The 21,218-nt window shown below is 45.2% G+C and overlaps 1 protein-coding gene across 1 annotated transcript in view; it reads right to left on the reverse strand.

Moving 5' to 3' along the window:
• Window positions 1-7,158: 7,158 nt before the first annotated feature.
• Window positions 7,159-21,218, reverse strand: part of CTDSPL (CTD small phosphatase like) — a 68,745-nt gene continuing 54,685 nt past the window's right edge. The window contains 3 exon segments of the mRNA XM_083580087.1: window positions 7,159-10,604; window positions 14,145-14,330; window positions 19,690-19,782. Coding sequence (XP_083436213.1) covers window positions 10,479-10,604; window positions 14,145-14,330; window positions 19,690-19,782 — 405 coding nt within the window. The 3' untranslated portion in view covers window positions 7,159-10,478.

Below are 21,218 nucleotides of genomic sequence, written 5' to 3' on the forward strand. Positions count from 1 at the left end.
TTAGCCGCAACTGTGGGTTAAACCACAGAGCCTAGGACTTGCCGATTAGAAGGTCGGCGGTTCGATTCCCCGCAACGGGGTGAACTCCCGTTGCCCGGTCCCTGCTCCTGCCAACCTAGCAGTTCGAAAGCATGTCAAAGTGCAAGTAGATAAATAGGTACCGTTCTGGCGGGAAGGTCAACGGCATTTCCGTGCGCTGCTCTGGTTCACCAGAAGCGGCTTAGTCATGCTGGCCACATGATTCGGAAGCTGTACGCCGGCTCCCTTGGCCAATAAAGCGAGACGAGCGCCACAACCCCATAGTCGGCCACGACTGGACCAAATGGTCAGGGGTCCCTTTACCTTTACCTTATGCTATCTCCCTGTTCCCTGCAAGGGATTAAAGAGCTGGTGGATCTGTGAAGTTCCTGCCCCTTTTTCTCGTGATGACAACATTGCGAGGTAGGGTTAAGATGGAGAGGAAGAAGCCCACATGAGAAAGACGGGGTGACAATGTCTTGCTGTTGTTGTTTTAGTGTTTCTAATATTAACTTGTAAGATATGGATTTGTTTTTTGTTTTTGTTGTTGTTGTTGCTTTCTTTAGTTTCCGAATGTTGATTTTTGTGTATTGTGTATTGTTATTTTTTGATATCTTTCATGTTGTTGCTGTTGTTTGGAAAATACTAATAATGTTTTTTTTTTTAAAAAAAAGAAAGACGGGGAGTGTGAGCAAGCGAGGGTACAGGCTCTCTGTGCATGATCAGGAACTGCACAAAGGCCACAACTCATTAGCAGAGCATGCAGGAGGTCCCAGGCAGGGCAGGGAGCAACTTTTCTGAAACTCTGGAGAGCCACTGCCAGCCAGAGTTGGCGATGTAGAGCTAGATGGGCCACAGGTCTGTCTCTCTATAAGGCAGCAATAGGGCATAATTAGCAAGAGCCCCTCTTCCCTTGCTAATCTTAACACTCAAAAGGGCTTGCAGCACAGATGTGGTCTTTCAGAAACTTTGGGGCCTAAGTTATGGTTACCAGATGTCCCCAGTCCCGGGGACAGTCCCTGGATTTACAAATCTGTCCCCGGACAAAATCTGTCCCTGGAATGTCAGTTTCTACCCAAATGCGATTTTGGTTTTAAATGCAGTGTAAGGTAGTCTTTATGTGAGTATATTGTACAGTGGTACCTTGGGTTACATACGCTTCAGGTTACAGACTCTGCTAACCCAGAAATAGTACCTCACATTAAAAACTTTGCTTCAGGGTGAGAACAGAAATTGTGCGGCAGCAGCGGGAGGCCCCATTAGCTAAAGTGGTACCTCAGGTTAAGAACAGTTTCAGGTTAAGAACGGACCTCTAGAACAAATCAAGTTCTTAACCCGTGGTACCACTGTATTCAGTTATGGGGTATCAGAGTTTTTAGGGGCTAACCAGGCTGGATAGCTGGGATAGCAGGCTTGTGGGTTTTTGAATGTCTGATGTAGATTTTTTCAGTTTCATTGTTCTGTATGGGACAATGACAATAATTATTGTATTGTATTGTATCGTAAGAGGAGATTGAGAGGAGATAGGTTGGCCATCTTCAACTATCTCAAGGGCTGTCACATGGAAGAGAGAACCAGCAAGTTTTCTCCTGGTCTGGAGGGTAGGACTCAAACCAACGGCTTCAAGTTACAAGAAGGGAGATTTCAATTTAACATTAGGAAAAACTTTGACAGCAAGAGCTGTTCAACTGTGGAATGGTCTCCCTCAAGAGGTTGTGGACTCTCCTTCCTTGGAGGTTTTTAAGCAAAGGTTGGATGGCCATCTGTCATGGATGCTTTAGCTGAGTTTTCTGCATTGCAGGGGGTTGGACTAGATGACCCCACAGAGTCCCTTTCAACTCTATGATTCTATGATTTTCCTTCTCATCTCTCTCCCCAAAAGATGGCTTGGTATCACTGCAGCACAACCAACCCTGCAGCACACTGCCTCTCCTCCCTTCTCTCTCACACGTGCACTATTTGGAATAAACTAGCATTGTTTACCCATGGTTGAACAGGATTTTTCACAACGTGGGTGGGAGGGAGCCCAGCAGTTTAGGCTGAATTACAGAGCTACCTACTAGTGCATCTTTAGGGAGTGTCAGACTGAAAAGCTGACATTTCATGCAGGATATCTTTAGGGGTCAGCCAAGGGCATAAAGAAGCAAAGAGATAGGGAGAAAAGCAAAGAGAAAATCTTGGTTCCCCACAAAACCATTCCCATGTGACCAGACAGGGCGGGATTCTGCCTGAGATCCGGTTGCCGGAGCGTTTCCTAGCTACTGTGTTTGCAGTCCTGCCAGGGTGGTGGCGGTGGTGAGGGAACAGGCAAGGCTCTAGAACTGAGAAAGAATCGTTCTTGGGAATGAGGAAAGAAGGGAAGGGAAAAAGAGAGAGGCAACAATTGTAAATACTAGTTTGAAATTGCCGTCTCGTTACACCAGAGACTGGCCTAAGATTGAATTGGGTAGGTATACGTTTCGCTTAATAATAATAATAATAATAATAATAATAATAATAATAATTTATTTACACCCACCCATCTGGCTGAGTTTCCCCAGCCACTCTGGGCGGCTTCCAATCAAGTGTTAAAAACAATACAGCATTAAATATTAAAAACTTCTCTGAACAGGGCTGCCTTCAGATGTCTTTTAAAGATAAGATAGCTGCTTATTTCCTTCACAACTGAAGGGAGGGTGTTCCACAGGGCGGGCACTACTACCGAGAAGGCCCTCTGTCTGGTTCCCTGTAACCTCACTTCTTGCAATGAGGGAACTGCCAGAAGGCCCTCGGCGCTGGATCTCAGTGTCCAGACTGAACGATGGGGGTGGAGACGCTCCTTCAGGTATACTGGGCCGAGGCCGTTTAGGGCTTTAAAGGTCAGCACCAACACTTTGAATTGTGCTCAGAAACGTACTGGGAGACAATGCAGATCTCTCAGGACCGGTGTTATGTGGTCCCGGCGGTTGCCCCCAATCACCAGTCTAGCTACCGCATTCTGGATTAATTGCAGTTTCTGCGTCACCTTCAAAGGTAGCCCTACACAGAGAGCATTGCAGTAGTATATATAAAATGCCCAAGAATGGCAGTGGGAGGAATGAATAAGTACTTTTCCATCCTGGCAATATGAAACAGCTGACCAAAGTTCAAGTTCAGGCTCAGTTCGAGGTGCTGCTAGCAGTGCACAGAGTCCTATGTGTCTTGGGGCCAGGATTCCTAAAATATCACATCTTGCATATCCAACTGCCCCCTCTGCTCTGTAGGAGAAGGCCTCTAGCGTACGCCATCTCTTCAGGAGGTCCGTTCTGTTACCATGTAAGAATTAGGTGCTGTCCCACGCAACAGCCGTGGTGGTTGTATGAGGCAGTACGATTCTGAATACAGTGGTACCTCTGGTTGCGAACGGGATCCGTTCCGGAGGCCCATTCGCAACAGAAAAAGAGCACAACCTGCAGCGGTGCATCTGTGCACGTGCGGGTTGTGATTCACTGCTTCTGCGCATGCGCATGACGTCATTTTGCGCTTTTGAGCATGCAGAGAAACCCGGAAGTAACCCTTTCCGGTACTTCCGGGTCGCCACAGGACGTAACCTGAAAGAACGTAACATGAGGTATGACCGTACCAGTTGCTGGAAGCTGCAAAGGGGAGAACGGCGTCATTCCACAGCTCCCCCCCCCCCGCCAGGCAAGGCCAAAGAGAAGGAATGACAGAATAAAAATGCATGCATCCAAATGAAATAAAACAAGCAATATTCTCTTGCCATCCTGCAAGTTACCTATGACGATTGTTATCGTTGGAAGACGATTTGATTTGGCAAGAGCAAGAGTAGAAGGCAAAAAGCCTCAACCCTCTCCTTTTCTGTAGCACCTCCAAACACGGAGGGGGCTGATTTCGACTCTTTAGCAATAACATACCCCAATATGCTCTTCGTGAAACAATGGGTGGACCGAAACGAAGCTACGGTTCAAAATTCACACTCCTCTGAATTTTGCAAGAGGTTGTAAGACGGTCTGAATCCGGTCAGTGTCTCGATGAGAGCGCCCCGCGAATTTTACACATCCTGCTTTTGAGTTCCATGATGGGAAGAAAGGTGGATATTCAGTGCAATGGACAGATATTTTAGAGACAGCTGTTTCCCCCATCTTCTTGGCGAATTTGCGATACCTACTCTCCCCTCCTCCTTTCGTGACTGATGGGGTGATAGCTGTTCCCCAAATAAAAGTTTTTTAAGAAGAGCAGGTGAATTTTAATCTTGAGGAGCTTGAAGGCATTTCCGCAGCTGAAAAGACTAGCTCAAGTCTTCCACCCAGTGGACTGAAAAAAGCCCTGCATGAAGCTTAAGAAGCCCCAGCCAATTCCAGCTTCTCACTAGAGCAGAGCCTTTTTCGAACTTTTAAAGGCAAAAAATCGCCAGATTACAGATCGTGCAGAATTTATTCCTACTCCAGTGTGACGTGCCAATAGCTGCACGTTCAGGAAGATCCTTTCAAAAATAAAATCATTTTTTTAAAGACTAGTTTAAAAAATGTTTGCCTTTAGTTGGAAAGTTAAATGAGAAAATGGGAAAATAGCCAGACTTGCATAAAGTACGATCCCAATATTGTTTTGGGCACTTTTTAATCATGTCTATAATTTCTCCAGAGTTCACCTTCTTCCCTTTTGGAACAACTTTTCTAACATTTCCTAAATCTAAACAAATATTTTGAAGTATTTAGACACAGTTTTCCTAAAACACCTAACTTAAATTAAGCTGATTTTAGGGGGGGGCGGCATTTTTTTAAATAAAAAAAAGCCAGAAAGCAATACTGGAGCAATGGAAAAAATCAGTGACTTATTCAGCAGAATTCAGAAGTTAGTATGTTGCAAAGTTCATAGTAGTGGTGCAGATGGCAAGCAATGGGAATTAAGTTATGCCATTTAATTGGGAAATAAGAGGGGGGTTTTGGTGCGTGTTTTTAAAGGATAGTGTTCCCTTCCATTCTCCAAGATGCATGCACAAGTATCTGAACTGTTTAAAAAACCTTTTATTTGCAATAGTCAAGAAATCATTCAGGTCCCTGCCTGACAACACTCTGCCCTCTTCCCCGCAGGGTAGTAAGTTTCTCAAATACTGTGGAATTGTTCCAACGCATGAAAAAAAGTGTAAATAAGTTCCTTTATTATATTAACAAACAGTTCACCCTTTTGCATTTTCTCCCTTTCAGAAATGCCCAGCGACCCATTTTTAACAACAAAGTAGAATAAAAATAGCCCCCTTTTTTTTGGCATAGGTAGCCGATAAGATTTCAAGCAATCCCCCAACCCAAACTTCCTTCTATCTACTCAAAAGTGGGATTGTAGCACCTTTGAAATCAGAGGCAAAAACATTTGTTTTACCGCAGGGCAGTGAGGTTCTGTTTTATTTTTTAACTAATAGATCTATAGCACATTTTGTGGGTTGGAAAAATATATAGACTACAGGTGTTTTACAATTCCCAAAGCTTTCAACTCTGCAATACAAGCCAGGGCTCTTTGATATGCAATTGCTCCAAAATCATCCTGATTCGTAATGATGCAAAGACATAGATTGCACAGACTAGACATTAGATGAGTTTGGGGAGTAAAATCTCTGCTTGGTTTTTCTTTTTTAAATGACAATGGCCAAACCAAAAGGAACAGAACCACCCAAGCCATCCAAAGTAGCAGTTCCAATATGTATTTCTTGTAGTTCTTCCAAATCTCTGCGCATCTTTCTCTCTCCATTCAACTTTAAGAAAAAAAATTCTCCATACTTCATCAGTTTCTGCTCCCTTCTCCTCTCCTCAGTGGAAGTGAGAAACACCAGTAGATTTATCAAGTGAGAGGGATAGCTGGCTGGCCCCCTCACACTTCCTGTGTATGCATTGTGAAGGGAAAAGAGCTCTACTGAGCCTATCGGTACCCTTAAATGCAGACACTGTACCTATAGGATGGTCCATGCCCATTTTATTCTTACCCACCCAGAACCCCAGCATACAACCAGCAACAGAGCTTCAGCATCATGCTTGAGTGACTCGACAGAAATTTAGTTTTAAAGTCTACATCACTAATATGTTCCCTTTGTATAATTGTCTGTACCAGGGCATTAATGTCAGTCACATGGCAATTTATGGAATTGTTTGTTCTCATGGCCTTATGAAATAGATCTCTCCCAGTTTGGTTAAGCTGCGGTGTGCAAATGGGCACTAAAAATATAAACTTCATATAAACCAGAAGAGATGTCAAGTCTGGACTTTCAATATTGTAATATTCAGTGAGGTTTATGTCTAGGGACACCCCACCCGCCACCATCAATAAATGTAGACTGTAACAGTAGTTTCCATTATTTTGGTATTTGGCAACCATACTCTGGTCTCTCTTCAGATCGTATTCAGCAACCATTCCGACAAGGGATCAACAAGTTTTGGCCAAGCTGTAAAGCACTCCGGACATGATGCGAGAGTGGACAGTGGAGAGTGCAAAGACTGATCTCAGGACTGCGTTATTATGGAGGGTATTCCTCCATAGTATTTCTCCATTTCATCTCACACGATGGGTTCAAAATAACGGCCCAGACAATTTTATGGTGCAGGTTGCTGTGGGTTAAACCACAGAGCCTAGGGCTTGCCGATCAGAAGGTCGGCGGTTTGAATCCCTGCGACGGAGTGAGCTCCCATTGCTCAGTCCCAGCTCCTGCCAACCTAGCAGTTCGAAAGCACACCAGCAGTGCAAGTAGATAAATAGGTACAGCTCCAGCAAGAAGGTAAACGGCATTTCCGTGCGCTGCTCTGGTTCGCCAGAAGCGGCTCAGTCATGCTGGCCACATGACCTGGAAGCTGTACGCCGGCTCCCTCGGCCAATAAAGCGAGATGAGCGCCGCAACCCCAGAGTTGGCCACGACTGGACCTAATGGTTAGGGGTCCCTTTATCTTTAAAGCAGGTTTCAGCTGATTTTTCTTCAGAGGCTCTTAGACATGTACTGACTTCTGCAATGCACAAGAACACTGGACAATGGATCTGAGCTATTTACCTGTCAAACGGTCCTGATTTCGCCCGCCCCCCGAGGTTCCTTGAATTCTTGAGTCATTTGGCAGAGTGAGATCTTGGCTCACAGAACCTACTGGTGCTACAACAAATGCATTCGCCCATAAGGAGTCACATGGCTTTATAATAAACCGCTATTTATTTATTTATTTCAAGAATTTAGCAGATTTTTAAATTTCCCAGAGTTATTTTCAGCATGTTTCAATAGAGTTGGGGGGAGGAGGGTGGGGAGAGGAGAGAAACCAGAAAGAGAAGTTCCATTGTCTATTGCATGTGGATTCCACAATGTTACAAGACACTTTTAATATCGACATTCATTCACAGACATTTAAGGCAACTGGTTAAAGAGATAAAATCGACGATTTCCCCGCCCCCTTCCTTTTATAAAAAAGTGAACATCGAATGAAAATGGCCTGCGTTATGTACAAACAGATCACGTAAAACTTGTCAGAAGGTCACGTCATGCTAGAAAGGGCGGGACGAAGGACAAGCGATGGTTGGAAGATCGCGGAGCTTCATGGGGGCGAGAATAACCACCCACGGTTGACTTCTCCTTCGTTCCAACCATTCTCCGTCATCCCTGCCCTTGCTACAACCTGAATACTTTTCCCTGCAGACTACTCAAGGCTCAGGAGGCCAGAAGCACAGTGGAAAAATACTGCTCAGAGAACACGCTTTGGCAGTAACAACCGCTTTTCATTATTCTGCATTCAAATACAAAAATTAAAGAACACTTTTGATTGAAGGTAAGCTTTAAATGGACTAGCCAGAATCCATACTTTAAAAAAAATAAATCAAAATGAAAAAGAAAACAACCCCTAGGTTTTCTCTTACGTTGCCAGGTTTCCTGGCGGACAAAACATACGGTACTCCGTTAAATAACCTCTGGTGGGCAAGCAAGGTGTGGAAAGGTGGGCGGTAATTTTGGGAGAAGTGGAATTGTAAGAGGCTCTGCGAACACCGTGCAAAATTGTACTATGGAGTGACAATTCTGTTTTCTGCTGTGCCTGTGATAACCTATTTCATGCCCATGGAGGCTGGCTTTTCTTATGTCTAAATGTGTTAAAAGCTGCTTCTTCGATGTTTTTAGTGAAGGACTGTAGATCCTATTTTTGGCTCCTACTGGCCATTACCCAGGTAAAGGCAGGTAGAGACAAGCTGTTTCTGCACCTGACAGTTTACTGGGCTAAGCACCAAAGAGGGTTTTTCTCCCCTCCTTTTTCCTTTTGGACAATTCCTGTCCAGTATGGCTAATCTGAGCAACTATAGATTTCAAGTTGGTGCAAAGGGAAAAAAAAGTGGCCTCAGATATCGATCGGGAAGGAAAAGAGCAGAGAGGCAAATCATCAAAATGGGATTGTGGTGCTGGGTTTGTCGTCTTTGGAGCTTCAAGTGGTGTGTGTGTGTGTGTGTGTGTGTGTGTGTGTGAGAGAGAGAGAGAGAGAGAGAGAGAGAGAGAGAGAGAGAGAGATATGAGAGTATAAAAGATAGAATCCTTTGCTATTAAAAAAATTATCTCTCTGTGGATAAGACTGACATGCTTTACATGAACAAATTAGGGGCAGGGGCGATAGAAAATGCAAGAAGCATAAAAGCCCAAGCTATGGAGAACACTTTGAGAGTCTTAACACAAATACTCCAATTTCAAACAATTGGGTAACTCCAACATGTACGTGATATAGGTAACCTCAGTTCTGTTAGTCTGAGTTTTTCTGCAGAGGGATGATAATCTGAAATCTCATCTAGTAAGTGGGGAAAATGAAATGAAATAAAATAAAATAGAGAAAGGTCGTGGTAAGCATAGAATTGTCGTTTTTGTAATTCTCAAAGCAGGGAAAGTGAGTTTTTAAAAATCCTACAATGAAGCACATGAGAACACAACCCCAGTTTGAAAGAGTTTTGCAGGCCACGTTTGATTTAGCTAGCCTATATAGCTCAGCCAGTAGAGCATGAGATTCATAATCTCAGGGTTGTGGGCCTCAGATAGGGCAAGAGATTCCTACATTGCAGGTGGTTGGACTAGACAATCCTCATGGTCCCTTCCAACTCTACAATTCTATGATTCTATGATATATAATACTGTTTGATACACAAAGCTAGCACTTCATTTGTTGCCCATGTTTTGCAGCTTACAGAAAAAGGTTTTCAGTAGCACAGGCACAGTGGCGAAGAACAGTATAACAGCCAGGGTTCAGCTCTGTTTGGTGAACCTTCAGTAGCAGCAGTTAAGAAAAACAAAATATACAGGGCACAAAAAGGGGGGGAGACTGTCTCCTACACACTGACACCCCATTGTGACAGGAATGGGAGTTGTGCTCTTGTGTGATCTCCTGCACTCCTTTCACTTGGGGGGGGGGGCTTGGGCCCACACTTCTTAACAGCTCAATTTGCATCTTTCGGTAAGGAAGGAATTCAAGCTTAATAAATAAACCCCCATTTGTTGTCAATGCTTATCGGTAGCTCACCGCTAACAGCATCTGAAACACCTGGCAGTTGTGCGTTAGCAAAGACAGTACAAGACCCTCTCTCTTTCCCCACCTCTTGAAGGTGCTGAAGAACTCCTTGCCACTGTGTGTTTATCCCATTCCGTTTTGTCGTATGCAGTCAAAAAATGCAGAGATACCCTAAGCTATGTGCAAAACATGACTCAAATTAGTAAGACAGTTGCGTCACCAACCTATATATAACCCAGATGACTTTCTCCTCGTATAGATTCCTGAACCTTTTCAAACGTGACACAAGCGCAGCAAACGCAACCCCAATGTCACCATCTTGTAGGCAGGACCTTCCTCGCGGCCTCTTTCAATTTTTGCCTTCGTCTCCATATATTACAGTGCTCTATAAAAAGATTTCCAACTTTCTCTCTTCTTCTTAAAGCATTTAAACAATACAAGACTAAAAGATGCCTGGAAATACGCCTTAATACAAAAATGTCTCTTTTTTTAAAATCTGAAAACAACATTCAAAAAGGCACTTCATCGTGGAAGAAAGACAAGTTCAGAGTCAGGTCAACTGCTCTTATAAGCAGGGCGGGGTGGGAAAAATGGTCTGCATAGCAGGAGGGTTTGGGTGGGGGAAAGGGTCCAGTCGACTTGCTGAAACATCAAGCTTTCAATATATATATATTTTTGGCATGTTTTTAAGAAAAAAAGTGGATCCTGTAAATTGTGTCCGTTTATGAAATTCATTAAAACAGTCCCCATTCAAAATGGCTTCTTTTTAATTTTCTTCCTCTCCAAGTAGTCTCGTCGCTTTGACGGCATCAATATTCCCATGATTTAAGTCGCATCGATTCATGATTGTCCTTCATGCACAGCAAGTTAAGAGGGAGATCGAGAGCATCGTGACTCTTGACAACTCGAGCTGCCTCTCTGAGGTGCTGCGCTGGGATTGGCTGTCCTGGAGCGGCTACGGTCAAGCAGAGGCGTGGCCTTGCAGGGCTACCTGTTGCAGAGTTTATGGAGCATAGTGTAGACTTCCTCCTCTTTGCTTAGTCCTTCGAAGAAAGGAATGAGGTCTAACAATTCCGTGTCTGTCATGTCATCGAACCACGACTGCACAGGCACCTGAAACAAACAAACAAACAAACAAACAAACAAACAGTGTCACGTTAAACACGTTCGTTGAAAACAAATCAGCTACCCTCATCCCCAAAGGAAGTGTCTTGCACCAAAACTTTAATTCAAGGTATTTTATATATGGCATAAAGGTAAAGGTACCCCTGACCGTTAGGTCCAGTTGCGGACGACTCTGGGGTTGCGCACTCATCTCACTCTATAGGCCAAGGGAGCTGGCGTTTGTCCACAGACAGCATGTGACCAGCATGACTAAGCCACTTCTGGTGAACCAGAGCAGCGCACAGAAACGCCATTTACCTTCACGCTGCAGCGGTACCTATTTATCTACTTGCACTTTGACGTGCTTTTGAACTGCTAGGTTGGCAGGAGCAGGGACTGAGCGACGGGAGCTCACCCTGTCGCAGGGATTTGAACCGCCGACCTTCTGATTGGCAAGCCCTAGGCTCTGTGGTTTAGACCACGGTGCCACCCGCGTCCCATATACGGCATAATGGTTAGAATAATTGTGCAGAGAATAAATTGGGTACAAAATCCATCATAAAATGGGACTTAAACCAAAACACTACTTTAAGATGCCTGCTGAAACTCATCAAGATGTCATGTGCCTGAAACTCATCAAAATCTGTGTGCCAGTCTGTTTAATCTGAGTTGGAGGGAGTTCCACAGGCTTTTGGCCTGCAACACCGAACACATATCCACTAGTAGTTATGAACTGTGCATCTGAGCCACGGGGTAGCTGGGTGGGGGGACAGAGACCATCAACACAGACTCCCCAGACTCTATGGGATCAGGCAGGGATATATAATTCAGTGGGTAAAGAACTCTTACTGGCCACATCAGCATGCCATGTCAGCGACTGGTAGGACGCTGATGATTGTGCACCAGGGTAACGGGAGATGGCATCTGACTCGGGCAGGGGGGCAGAAGTTTGTGGGAACCTGTACCAGCCTGGAAGGAAGAATCATAGGTAGGAGAAGCTTCAGATCTGGAGGAAGAGGAGGAAGAGGCAGGCCAGGCTAGTGAAGGGCCGGGTGCTTTCCCACCCTCCTCTGTACCACTCTCTCCCAGAAGCAGTAGAGAACTGAAGTGGGAAGAGCTGAAGCAGCTTCCGTTCCGGCATAGTCTCTGGCTATGTCAGGGGGAGGTACATAAACGGATGGAGGGGGAGTGGTCCCCAGTTGCTGCAACTGCTCCATAGAGCACGGAGCTGGGAACAACTTTCTGGATGCTAGACAGGTGCGCGCAGGTCTCCAGAGCTGAGGAAGCAACGGTGTTATCGTTGACAATGAAGAGTTAAGTCTCTGCTGTGTGCACTTCTGTGGCTGCGAAGCTCCCTTGGCAAATGCTAAGCCAAACTGGAGCACTGGATGAGTGCACTGGCTCCCAGGGAAGAGATTGCAGCCGCTTTGCTGCTCCACGGGCATTATGGGACCATGTGGTGCAGCAGCAATGCTGAGGTTTGCAACAGGTCATGGTTAAGGAGAAGAGACCTGAAGAACCACGATCCCAGGTTTGGACAACCCACTAAGCCACGTAGTAGTAAGCATCGCTACTGCCCCACATCCATGGAGGAGCAAAGCGGCTGTAAGCTTTTTGCTGGCTTGTTTGTGCTGTTGCAGTAAGCTATACTCCGAGTTCACTCTAACAGGCAAACTTGGCCATTGTGAAATTGCATGCCAATACAAACTCGATTATCTCTGGTGCTTCTGCAGGTGGCTCTGTACTGCTAATTCTCTCCGACATATACAGATAACTGTAAGGTTGTGAAAAGCTGTTGTCCTCCTTCTCCCTCTCTGTCACTTTCAGAGTTCATTCACAGCTCCACAAAAACAAACATTTGGTATCATTCAGATTTGCCCCCCCCCCCCCCGTTGAACATTTGGTACCTTATGTAAGATAACGTCTAGCTGCTCTAAAATTAAACAACCAATGAAGAATTTGAAAATACCAGCTTTCAAATGGTCCCGAAGAGCTGAACAGTTGGAAGAGTAAAAAACCTGTAATATTGTTAAGAACTCTATGCATGTTCCTTCGGCTCTCAAGTTTTCCCCAATTTTAAGGGGGTGAGTAAACAGGAGCCCCTAAAACCCAGGTGCCCAGTTGCCATCAGTGACTAAAACACAAAAAAGGGCTCAGCAGCTCTGAAATAGGCTGCTGAAAAGAGCCGCAGCTTCTTCTCCTGCCCCCTCTTCCCATTCCCATTCACTTCCAGGATTCCTTAAACTATGGCAGAACTTTGGAGCAACTTAATTATAGCGTGAGGTAGCAGAAAATAATAAAAGAATGTGGCCATGATCCTCTGCATAAGCAAGGCAGAGAGGACAGGGAGAGGAGAATGCCCAACGAGAGAAGGATCCTCTCTCCTTACTGGCACACTGCGGAGTAATAATCCTTGTATCCTTGATTTAAATTCGCCACGAACTCATGCAGATCGTGGTTTGGATATCTGGGATTAATGAGGAGACGGCTGCTCTCCCCACAAGCCCTCTGGGAGCCACATGCCAGGGGTGGGTGTAGCCAAAAGCGGGTGCGGCCACCCCAAATATGCAGGCCTCTCAAATCTGTGCGGATCAACTGATGACTGTTGATGGGGTTGTCACCCCTTTTCCACTCAAAAGAAAATGGGGAGAGTGTTGCTGTGCTCAGGCCCTGTTTTGGGGTTTCCTGCACAGCATCTGGTTGGCTACGGTGAGAAGAGGATGCTGGACTAGGTATTCCTTTGACCTGACACAGTGGGCCCTTCTTTTGTTCTTATGCATCCCCATTGGGGCACTGGGTTTGTTCTTCCCAGCACTATTAAATTATAAAATTTCATTTTGTTTTCATTACCAAAATCAATTGGCCTAAAATGCTCCCAGTGCTTTATATGTACAGGGTGCTCTCTCTCTCTCTCTGTATACAACACACACACACACACACACACACACACACACACACACACACACACCAGGTTGTCTGCACTGAAGATCCAGGAAAAAGAAAACAAAAAACCCACTTTCCTGGTCAACACCATGGCATCTTTCAAGCAAGCTCAGAAACAGAATGCAATGAGTTTCTGTCACAAACAAAAGAGTTGCCCCTCTCTTGCCTCTTAACACCTAAGCCAAGGGTTAGCAAACTTTATCAGCAGGGGGCCAGTCCACCATCCCTCAGACCTTGTGGAGGGCCGGACTATTTTTTTTGGGGGGGGGGATGAACGATTTCCTATGCCCCACAAATAACCCAGAGATGCATTTTGAATAAAAGGACACATTCTACTCATGTAAAAACACGCTGATTCCTGCACCGTCTGCGGGCCGGATTGAGAAGGCGATTGGGCCAGATCCGGCCCCCCGGCCTTAGTTTGCCTACCCATGACCTAAGCATTTGGTAGCATTTGCTCCTTAGGCGTTGATGCTGCTGCCGTGCTCCATTTTACAGTAGCGAGAGCAAGCACTTGTGCATCTTAGCAAGCAGCAAATGCCGGAATAAACAAACCCAGAGACAAAAGAATTGACTCCCGTCTATTGCAAAAGTGCTAGTACTTACTGCATTTTCAGGATGGAAGATGTAAGACGCAGGGGAGTTGTCCACTATAATAACTTTGCTCAGCTCCCGCCCAAGCCGGCTTAGATCCTTCACGTAATTCCCTCTGTGGAAAACGCAGGATTCTCTGAAGAGCCGAGCTCTGAAGACGCCCCAGCGATCCAGCAAGTCGGCCACAGGGTCTGCATACTTTGATTAAAGGAAGGAAGCGGGAGAAGAGCAAGTGAAGACATATGTAACCCTGTGAAAACCAAGCAACTCTTTTCGACGTAGATGTTGAATGAGCCAAAAGGAAGAAGAGGAGACATGGCTTTGATGAGACTCTTGGCAGATGCCTGCGACATGAAGGTGCAACAGGAATGGGGAGCAATCCTGACCCTCCCTCTTTGTGGTGCTCTGCACATGAGCCAAGCACCTTCCTCCAGAGTAAACGTTCACAAAAGGTGCTGTGGATATCCTTTAATACAGTGACCTTCCCTCAACAGAAGGACAAGTGACTGCCCCAATCTTTCAACACACACACACACACACACACACACACACACACACACACACACACCTTTGTTCTATGTGTTAACAATCATTTAATATACTTTTTATGTCTCAACACAGTCAGGGCAGTCAAAGGCAAGGTGCACACAGCATCTGCGACAGACAAGTTATTTAAAAATTTACTTCTGAGAGATAGTATACGGTAGGCCCATTTAAAAACATCCCTAAGGGCCATGTTAGATTACGAAAGAGGCTCTGAGGCGAACGAAAACACTCCCGACTCCATCCTTAAGGCTAAAGTTCACCAAATGGCTTTGTCAAAGGATTCCCACAGGGGAATACTGAGGGAAATAAGCTGCACAAATTGAAAGTGCGCCGAGGATCTTTCAGGAGAACCGTGAAGAAGGACAGAGGAGCTGCCCACATGCTTTTCTCCAGTGAAATGGCAGGGCGGAATAGCCAAGAGCTGCCCATGTTGCCAGTTTCATTTCCAATTCAAGGTGCTCCCATTAACTGTTCAGAACAATAAGAAAGTCAGGTCCCAAATACCTGAAAGTCACCCCCCTGGTCCTTCCCTGCAGCCTCCCTGGATGTTAAGATTGGCTGAGGGAGCCCTATTGGTTGTTCCACTGCCCTCAGAAGCTTGGGGGTGGTGCCCGATCCAGGAAGAGGCCATTCTCTGCTGCAACCCCTAAGCACTCCTTCCCTGCAGAGATGTGTAAGCTATCTTCAATACACAGCTTTGGGCAATCGCTGAAGACACACCTCTGTATCTTGGATTCTGACACCTTAGAGGCATGTTTTTAGGACCCACCTGATTCCTGGGATTGCAAATTGTTTCAAACCATTTTTAACAGTATACCTGAAGGAGCCTAGTATACCTGAAGGAGCGTCTCCACCCCCATCATTCTGCCCGGATGCTGAGGTCCAGTGCCGAGGGCCTTCTGGCGGTTCCCTCACTGCGAGAAGCAAAGCTACAGGGAACCAGGCAGAGGGCCTTCTCGGTGGTGGCGCCCGCCCTGTGGAACGCCCTCCCATCAGATGTCAAAGAGATAAACAACTACCTGACATTTAGAAGACATCTGAAGGCAGCCCTGTTCAGGGAAGTTTTTAATGTGTGACATTTTAATGTATTTTTAATCTTTGTTGGAAGCCGCCAAGGGTGGCTGGGGAGACCCAGCCAGATGGGCGGGGTACAAATAATAAACTATTATTATTATTATTACTATCATCATCATCATCATCATCATTATTATTATTTGTCATATCCTGCCCTGGGACCTTTGGTAAACAATGATGCTGGTAAAGATGATGTTCTCTCGATTCCAGGTTGCTCCTGGTTAAAAGGGCTCCAGGGAGAATATATCTGTCTTTTGAGAGCCACTGCTGGTTCATGGAGAAGAAGGCTATCGATGGCTACTATAGCCATGATGGCTATGCTCTGCTTCCACAGTTAGAGGCAGCCAATGCTTCTGAATAGCACTTGCTGGAAATCACAGGAGGGGAAAGAGCTCTTGTACTCGGGTCCTGCTTGTGGGTTTCTCAAAGGCAGCTGGTTGGCCACGGTGAGAACATGATGCTGGACCAGGTGGGCCATTGGTGTGATCCAGCAGTGCCCTTCCTGTGGCCTTATGTTCAGAAGAGACCATATTGACCCAGATAGTCCGACTCAGTGGAAAAGCAGCTCATCTCTTTTATGTAACTGCACATTAAATTTGCAGTAGCCCAGCAGGATTTAACAGCTGCACTGCTCAGTTTCTAAAACAGCCGTGAAGCATGAAGGTGTGGTGGGGAGCTGCTATTTTCAAGGAAAGCAAGCCTACCCCCCCACCCCGATCTTGTGGAACAACTTTCACTGGGTGTCGGGATCCTGGCCACCGACTCTCTCTTCTCAGCTAAAATGCTGCCCAACAAGTCTAGCAAATTATTCGACAAACACAGTCACAGGGTTAAGTACAGCCACGATATCCGTTCTAAGCTACTTCGTACCAAGTCTGGTTCCACAGACAAAGGCGAGAGAAGCCAACTTGGCCTAGGGATCCTGGTGTGGCTTCTCAAAGGCGCCATATGCAGAAGTTCGTGGCATTAGCAGGAAATGGACCCTCAAAAAGTTCACAGGAAGAGGTGGGGAAAAGTCATTACACAGATATCAAATATACTTTGCGCTACCGGTGCATGAAGGAGTAGAGTCTTACTGTGCACTTCCTTAAAATGTACTTTATCACATGGGGATACGAACTAGGGCTGAGACAGGCCAAAATTAAAACAACGCACTGCAAACCAATATAAAACCAATATATAAAACTCAACTTTTATATCATCTCTCAATCAAACCTACTACCTCACAGGGTTGTTGTGAGGATAAAATATGGAGGTGGGAAAGGGGGAACCATTTATACTATTTTGAGCTCTTTGGAGGAAAGGTGGGATATAAATGTAATTTATTTTTTTTAAAAAAAAGAAAACTCCTATTTTGTTTCATTATGTGGAATTTCAGGAACAGGAACCTGGAGGCTCTGGTGATTTTGAGTGGAAAGTATGAATTTGTCCCTGTTTTGGTCCAGCACAAGAGATAACCCAGAAACTTCTGAAAGTACATTGGTGAAGTCTGTTTGAACATTACTAGGAGTGATGGAGATGGTCAAAGCTGCCTAAGTGATGAAGGAAGGAAGGAGTCCATGTGCTTTTGTCAGAGTCCTGGGTTCAAGGTTCTTGGGGTGAGAGCAGAGGCTCTCTTGTAGCAATGACAGTTCATAGCTAATCTGAACTGTACGTGGGATGTGCACCACTGGACTCAGATTGATGTGGCACCAAGAGGAGAAAAAGCTTGGGACTTTCCAAACAACTCATAATCACTGTAGAGAGAATATATGTTAGTGATTATAGTATGCTATAACTGACCATAAAAACTATAAATATTCTATTTACAGTCCCCTAACTAGTTATAAGACAAAGCAGGCAACAAAATTCAAGTAACAGGAAATCACATTAGCAATGTAGGCAGATTGTTAACTAGCAAGCAGCCTCCATTGTATTACAATGTGAGAGACCTTCTCAGAAAGAGTCCAACAAGATCTTCAGACCTTTTTAGAAAAAAACCCAATGCAAAGGCAAAAGCATACTTCATCAGTCCAAAGTCTACAAATTACTGAAAAGCAACAATCTAATTTGAGGCTAAGAGTTGTGTAGAATGCACAACTAACACCAGGCCCACAAAATTCACGCTCCGTAGAACTGGAAGTTCACATCCAAACAATATATTTAGAGCATTCTTATACCATTTTAACTGTCATGGATTCCTCCAAATAATGTTGGGAACTATAGTTTGCTAAGAGCGCTGGGAATTGTAGTTCTGGGAAGGTTCTCCTACTAACTCTCAGCACCTTTAACAAGTGCAGGTGCCAAGATTATTTGGGGAAAGTGTTAGAGCGGCGTAAGAGTGCTTTAAATGTGGTGTGGATGTGATCCAAGTCTCGACTATCATCTCCTAAGCTACAGAAACTGCCTCTATCTTCTGAACAGGAAAAAGAATTAATAGGCAAGCTCGAGGATGCTGTGGCGACTTCACCCCCAAGCACTCACTGCAATGTATGCAAAAGTCTACTGGAGGGTAGGGTATGGGGAGGAATTAAGCCAATCCCGATTTCTTACACCCCAAATGCTGGGGTGCACACCCCTCCCCCAACCATGTTTCTAGGCATATGCTAAAAATGAATGGCAGGTGTATCAACCTTGGCTATATTGACTTGAATAAAAGATTCATTTCATGGCAAATTTAACTGAAGCACTTGAAGGCTGTAGCAGAGAAAAGTGATTGCTAAAAGACGACAAGGGGAAGAATTGAGCTTGAGCTTTCTGCCGGCAAGTGCCCACCCGGAGACTGCACCCAACAAAATGAGCTTGCCTGAAGCCAGGAGCAAAAAAGGCAGCTTTGCAGGAGCAGTACATGTGCTCCCCAAGTCCTTGTTGCAAACAAGACGCTCTTCTCCAATGACCAGAGAAGCACATTGCCAATGCGTGGAAAGCCTCTTCCAATTATCTGCTAACCGAGGCAACGTAGTTGGCCCCCGCCTCCCCATTTATCCAATACGGTGGGAGTTTGCAAAAGTCTGACTTTGTTTTCTACAGGAACGTGCTGCTATTGCCACTACAGACATCACTGGCAAACATCACGGCTGCTAGAGACGGCTAAGTCTACTGCAGAGCTTGCGCTCTACGCACTAGCATTTCTACAACTACTCCAAAGTGCACACAAAATATCGAATTATCCCTGGTCCCCCCTGCCACAAACTCACCAATGCAAATATCACCATCAAGCTTTGCAAGCACTTATACGTTATAAATGCTGCTTTGGTTATGGTGTGCTCTGTAGTCTTCAATCAGCTGGAGCCCAGACTATTCGTTGCCTGTACGGGCACTGCATTGGAACCTGGTACACTTTATTTGTGTGCAGCTTTAGGAATACTACGTTATGTAATAAGCTATTTATTCCCATTCTCCTCCCCACCCTCCATAACCATGGCAACTATATATATATAAAAAAGGCCTTTCATATTGCCATCATGAGCAATACATGGAGGCTACATTATGAGACAAGCCCATATGTGATATTGTTACCATGGGAACACTTACCCACACACTAGCAGACAAAAGTACATGCTGCCAAATAAAGGAGGGGAGAAAGGGGGGAAGATTAAGACAATTATTTTCTCTTCAATGGGAAAGAAAGCCCAATATATTCATTTTTTTAAAGCCCTCGAAGAGGACTTCAGGCATCGCGAAGGATAAAGAGAGAGGGGTCTGCCTACGTTGGCAACACCCTTGACCCAGCTGAGCTGCTCTGGGTTCAGGTTTAGAAAGACGCTTGTTTGGTGACTCTTCTGAAGCAGTTTGCCCCGTAATTCTGAGGGGCGGCTCTCAAGAGAAGCGGCTCTTATTTATTAAGTGGCAAAGGTTTTCCAGCCGTTCTGAAAGCTTGCTCCAGCCAGTTTCTGAGGTACCTGGAAGGAGGTAGAATATACCAAGGCACACAGAGAGGCACGGACACACGACCTACCTTTGCTAGACTGGCTGTGAATAGCACACATTCAAAGAGTTCTCCCATCCTCTGGAGGAACTCGTCCACGTGTGGTCGCTTTAATACATAAACCTGGAAGGACGCAGGGAGGAGGGGAGGGTGGGAAAAGAAGAGAGGTTGAGACTCTGGTGGAAACACACTGCAGAGATTAAATCGGCAGAGAAGAGATGTTGATGGGCCCTATTATTACTTGCTGCACAAAAGGCGACAGGCAAAGCAAGCTTGCAAGGTGGGTAACTGGAGTAGAAAATTGACAGTGGCATGGAAAGCAAGGCAGCTGCGGTTGTTCCTTATTTTTCTCCATTTGCAAACAATCAGTTTTTAACGGAACCAAATAAAAGAGCTGTCTTTCTAAGCCAAGGGAACTGCAATACATCTGGGACATTTAGTGCTTTCAAGGAACATCTGCTTGAAACGGTGTTACATCTGCACACTGAAAAATGAGCATCACAACAATACAGCACATGTTTCCCCCCCCATGTTTAATGTAACGTTGGATCCTTGATGGTGACGCAGATAAACATAGCAAAGTTGCCCTTGGTACCCAATATATCTGGTTGTTGGTCTTCTTGCTGTTAAAGAGTTGGGAGAAGACGCGTGGACTCGAACCTCTCAGCATCACCTTCACTGTGTTGTGGCTACTTCCCAGTGCAAGTAATCAAGGATAGGCCATTTAGAATGCACACAGCCTATCCTGGATTACTTGAACCAGGTCACAGCCTCTTCTGGAAAGATCATTCAAGGAGCACTTCCCTTCTGGGAATGAAAGTCATCACATACTAAAGTCATGCACACAGCTTTCAAATGACATGTTCCTTGTTCTTCTTATTTCCCTCTCGCTATTTTTGTGATACAAAACCCAGAATCCTTAGCTCAAAAAAAACTACTACTGTTAAAAACAAAGCCCCAAATCATTGGGACTTAAGCATAGCTATGTTGCTAGATGTTCTACATTTTGTTTGAGTTCTGTACCCCGATCATCCTGGACAGAGGATGGAGAATGACTTGTGTGTTTGAGAAAATGAAGCTCTCTCCAATCATTATTTAGTGGTACAACGGTTTATATTGTGAAATGCAATTTAACTCATCACAAACACCCTTCAACTCAGAACTTCGTAACTGGGGGGGGAAAAAAACCTTTTCAAACAGCAGTGATTCTCTGCGCAAAGAAAGGAGGCCTTAGATGTTTCTTAAGACACATTTTAATGCACTCCTCAGTCCTTCTCCATGCTAATGTAGGTAGGCCTGCTGGGCCGCGACACAGCACTCTGAAGGCAGAAAGCAGTGCCAAGTGGTCATGGGACTGGAATAGAAATTTACTGAGCAACTGCAGAAGATGCTTTGTTATTCAGATGGGCAAATACTGTAGGCAGCACCTGCAAAACTGCTGAAGGATCACCCTGTCTGTAGTAGAGGACAATGTGGGATCGTGATCATCTTGTTCTCTTTTTTTGGGGGGGGGGTGGAGAAAATTGTCCCACTTATTAAATAACAAAAGCCTCTTGCTC

This window comes from Podarcis filfolensis (genome assembly GCF_964270895.1).
Source record: "Podarcis filfolensis genome assembly, chromosome: 12".
NCBI lineage: Eukaryota > Metazoa > Chordata > Lepidosauria > Squamata > Lacertidae > Podarcis > Podarcis filfolensis.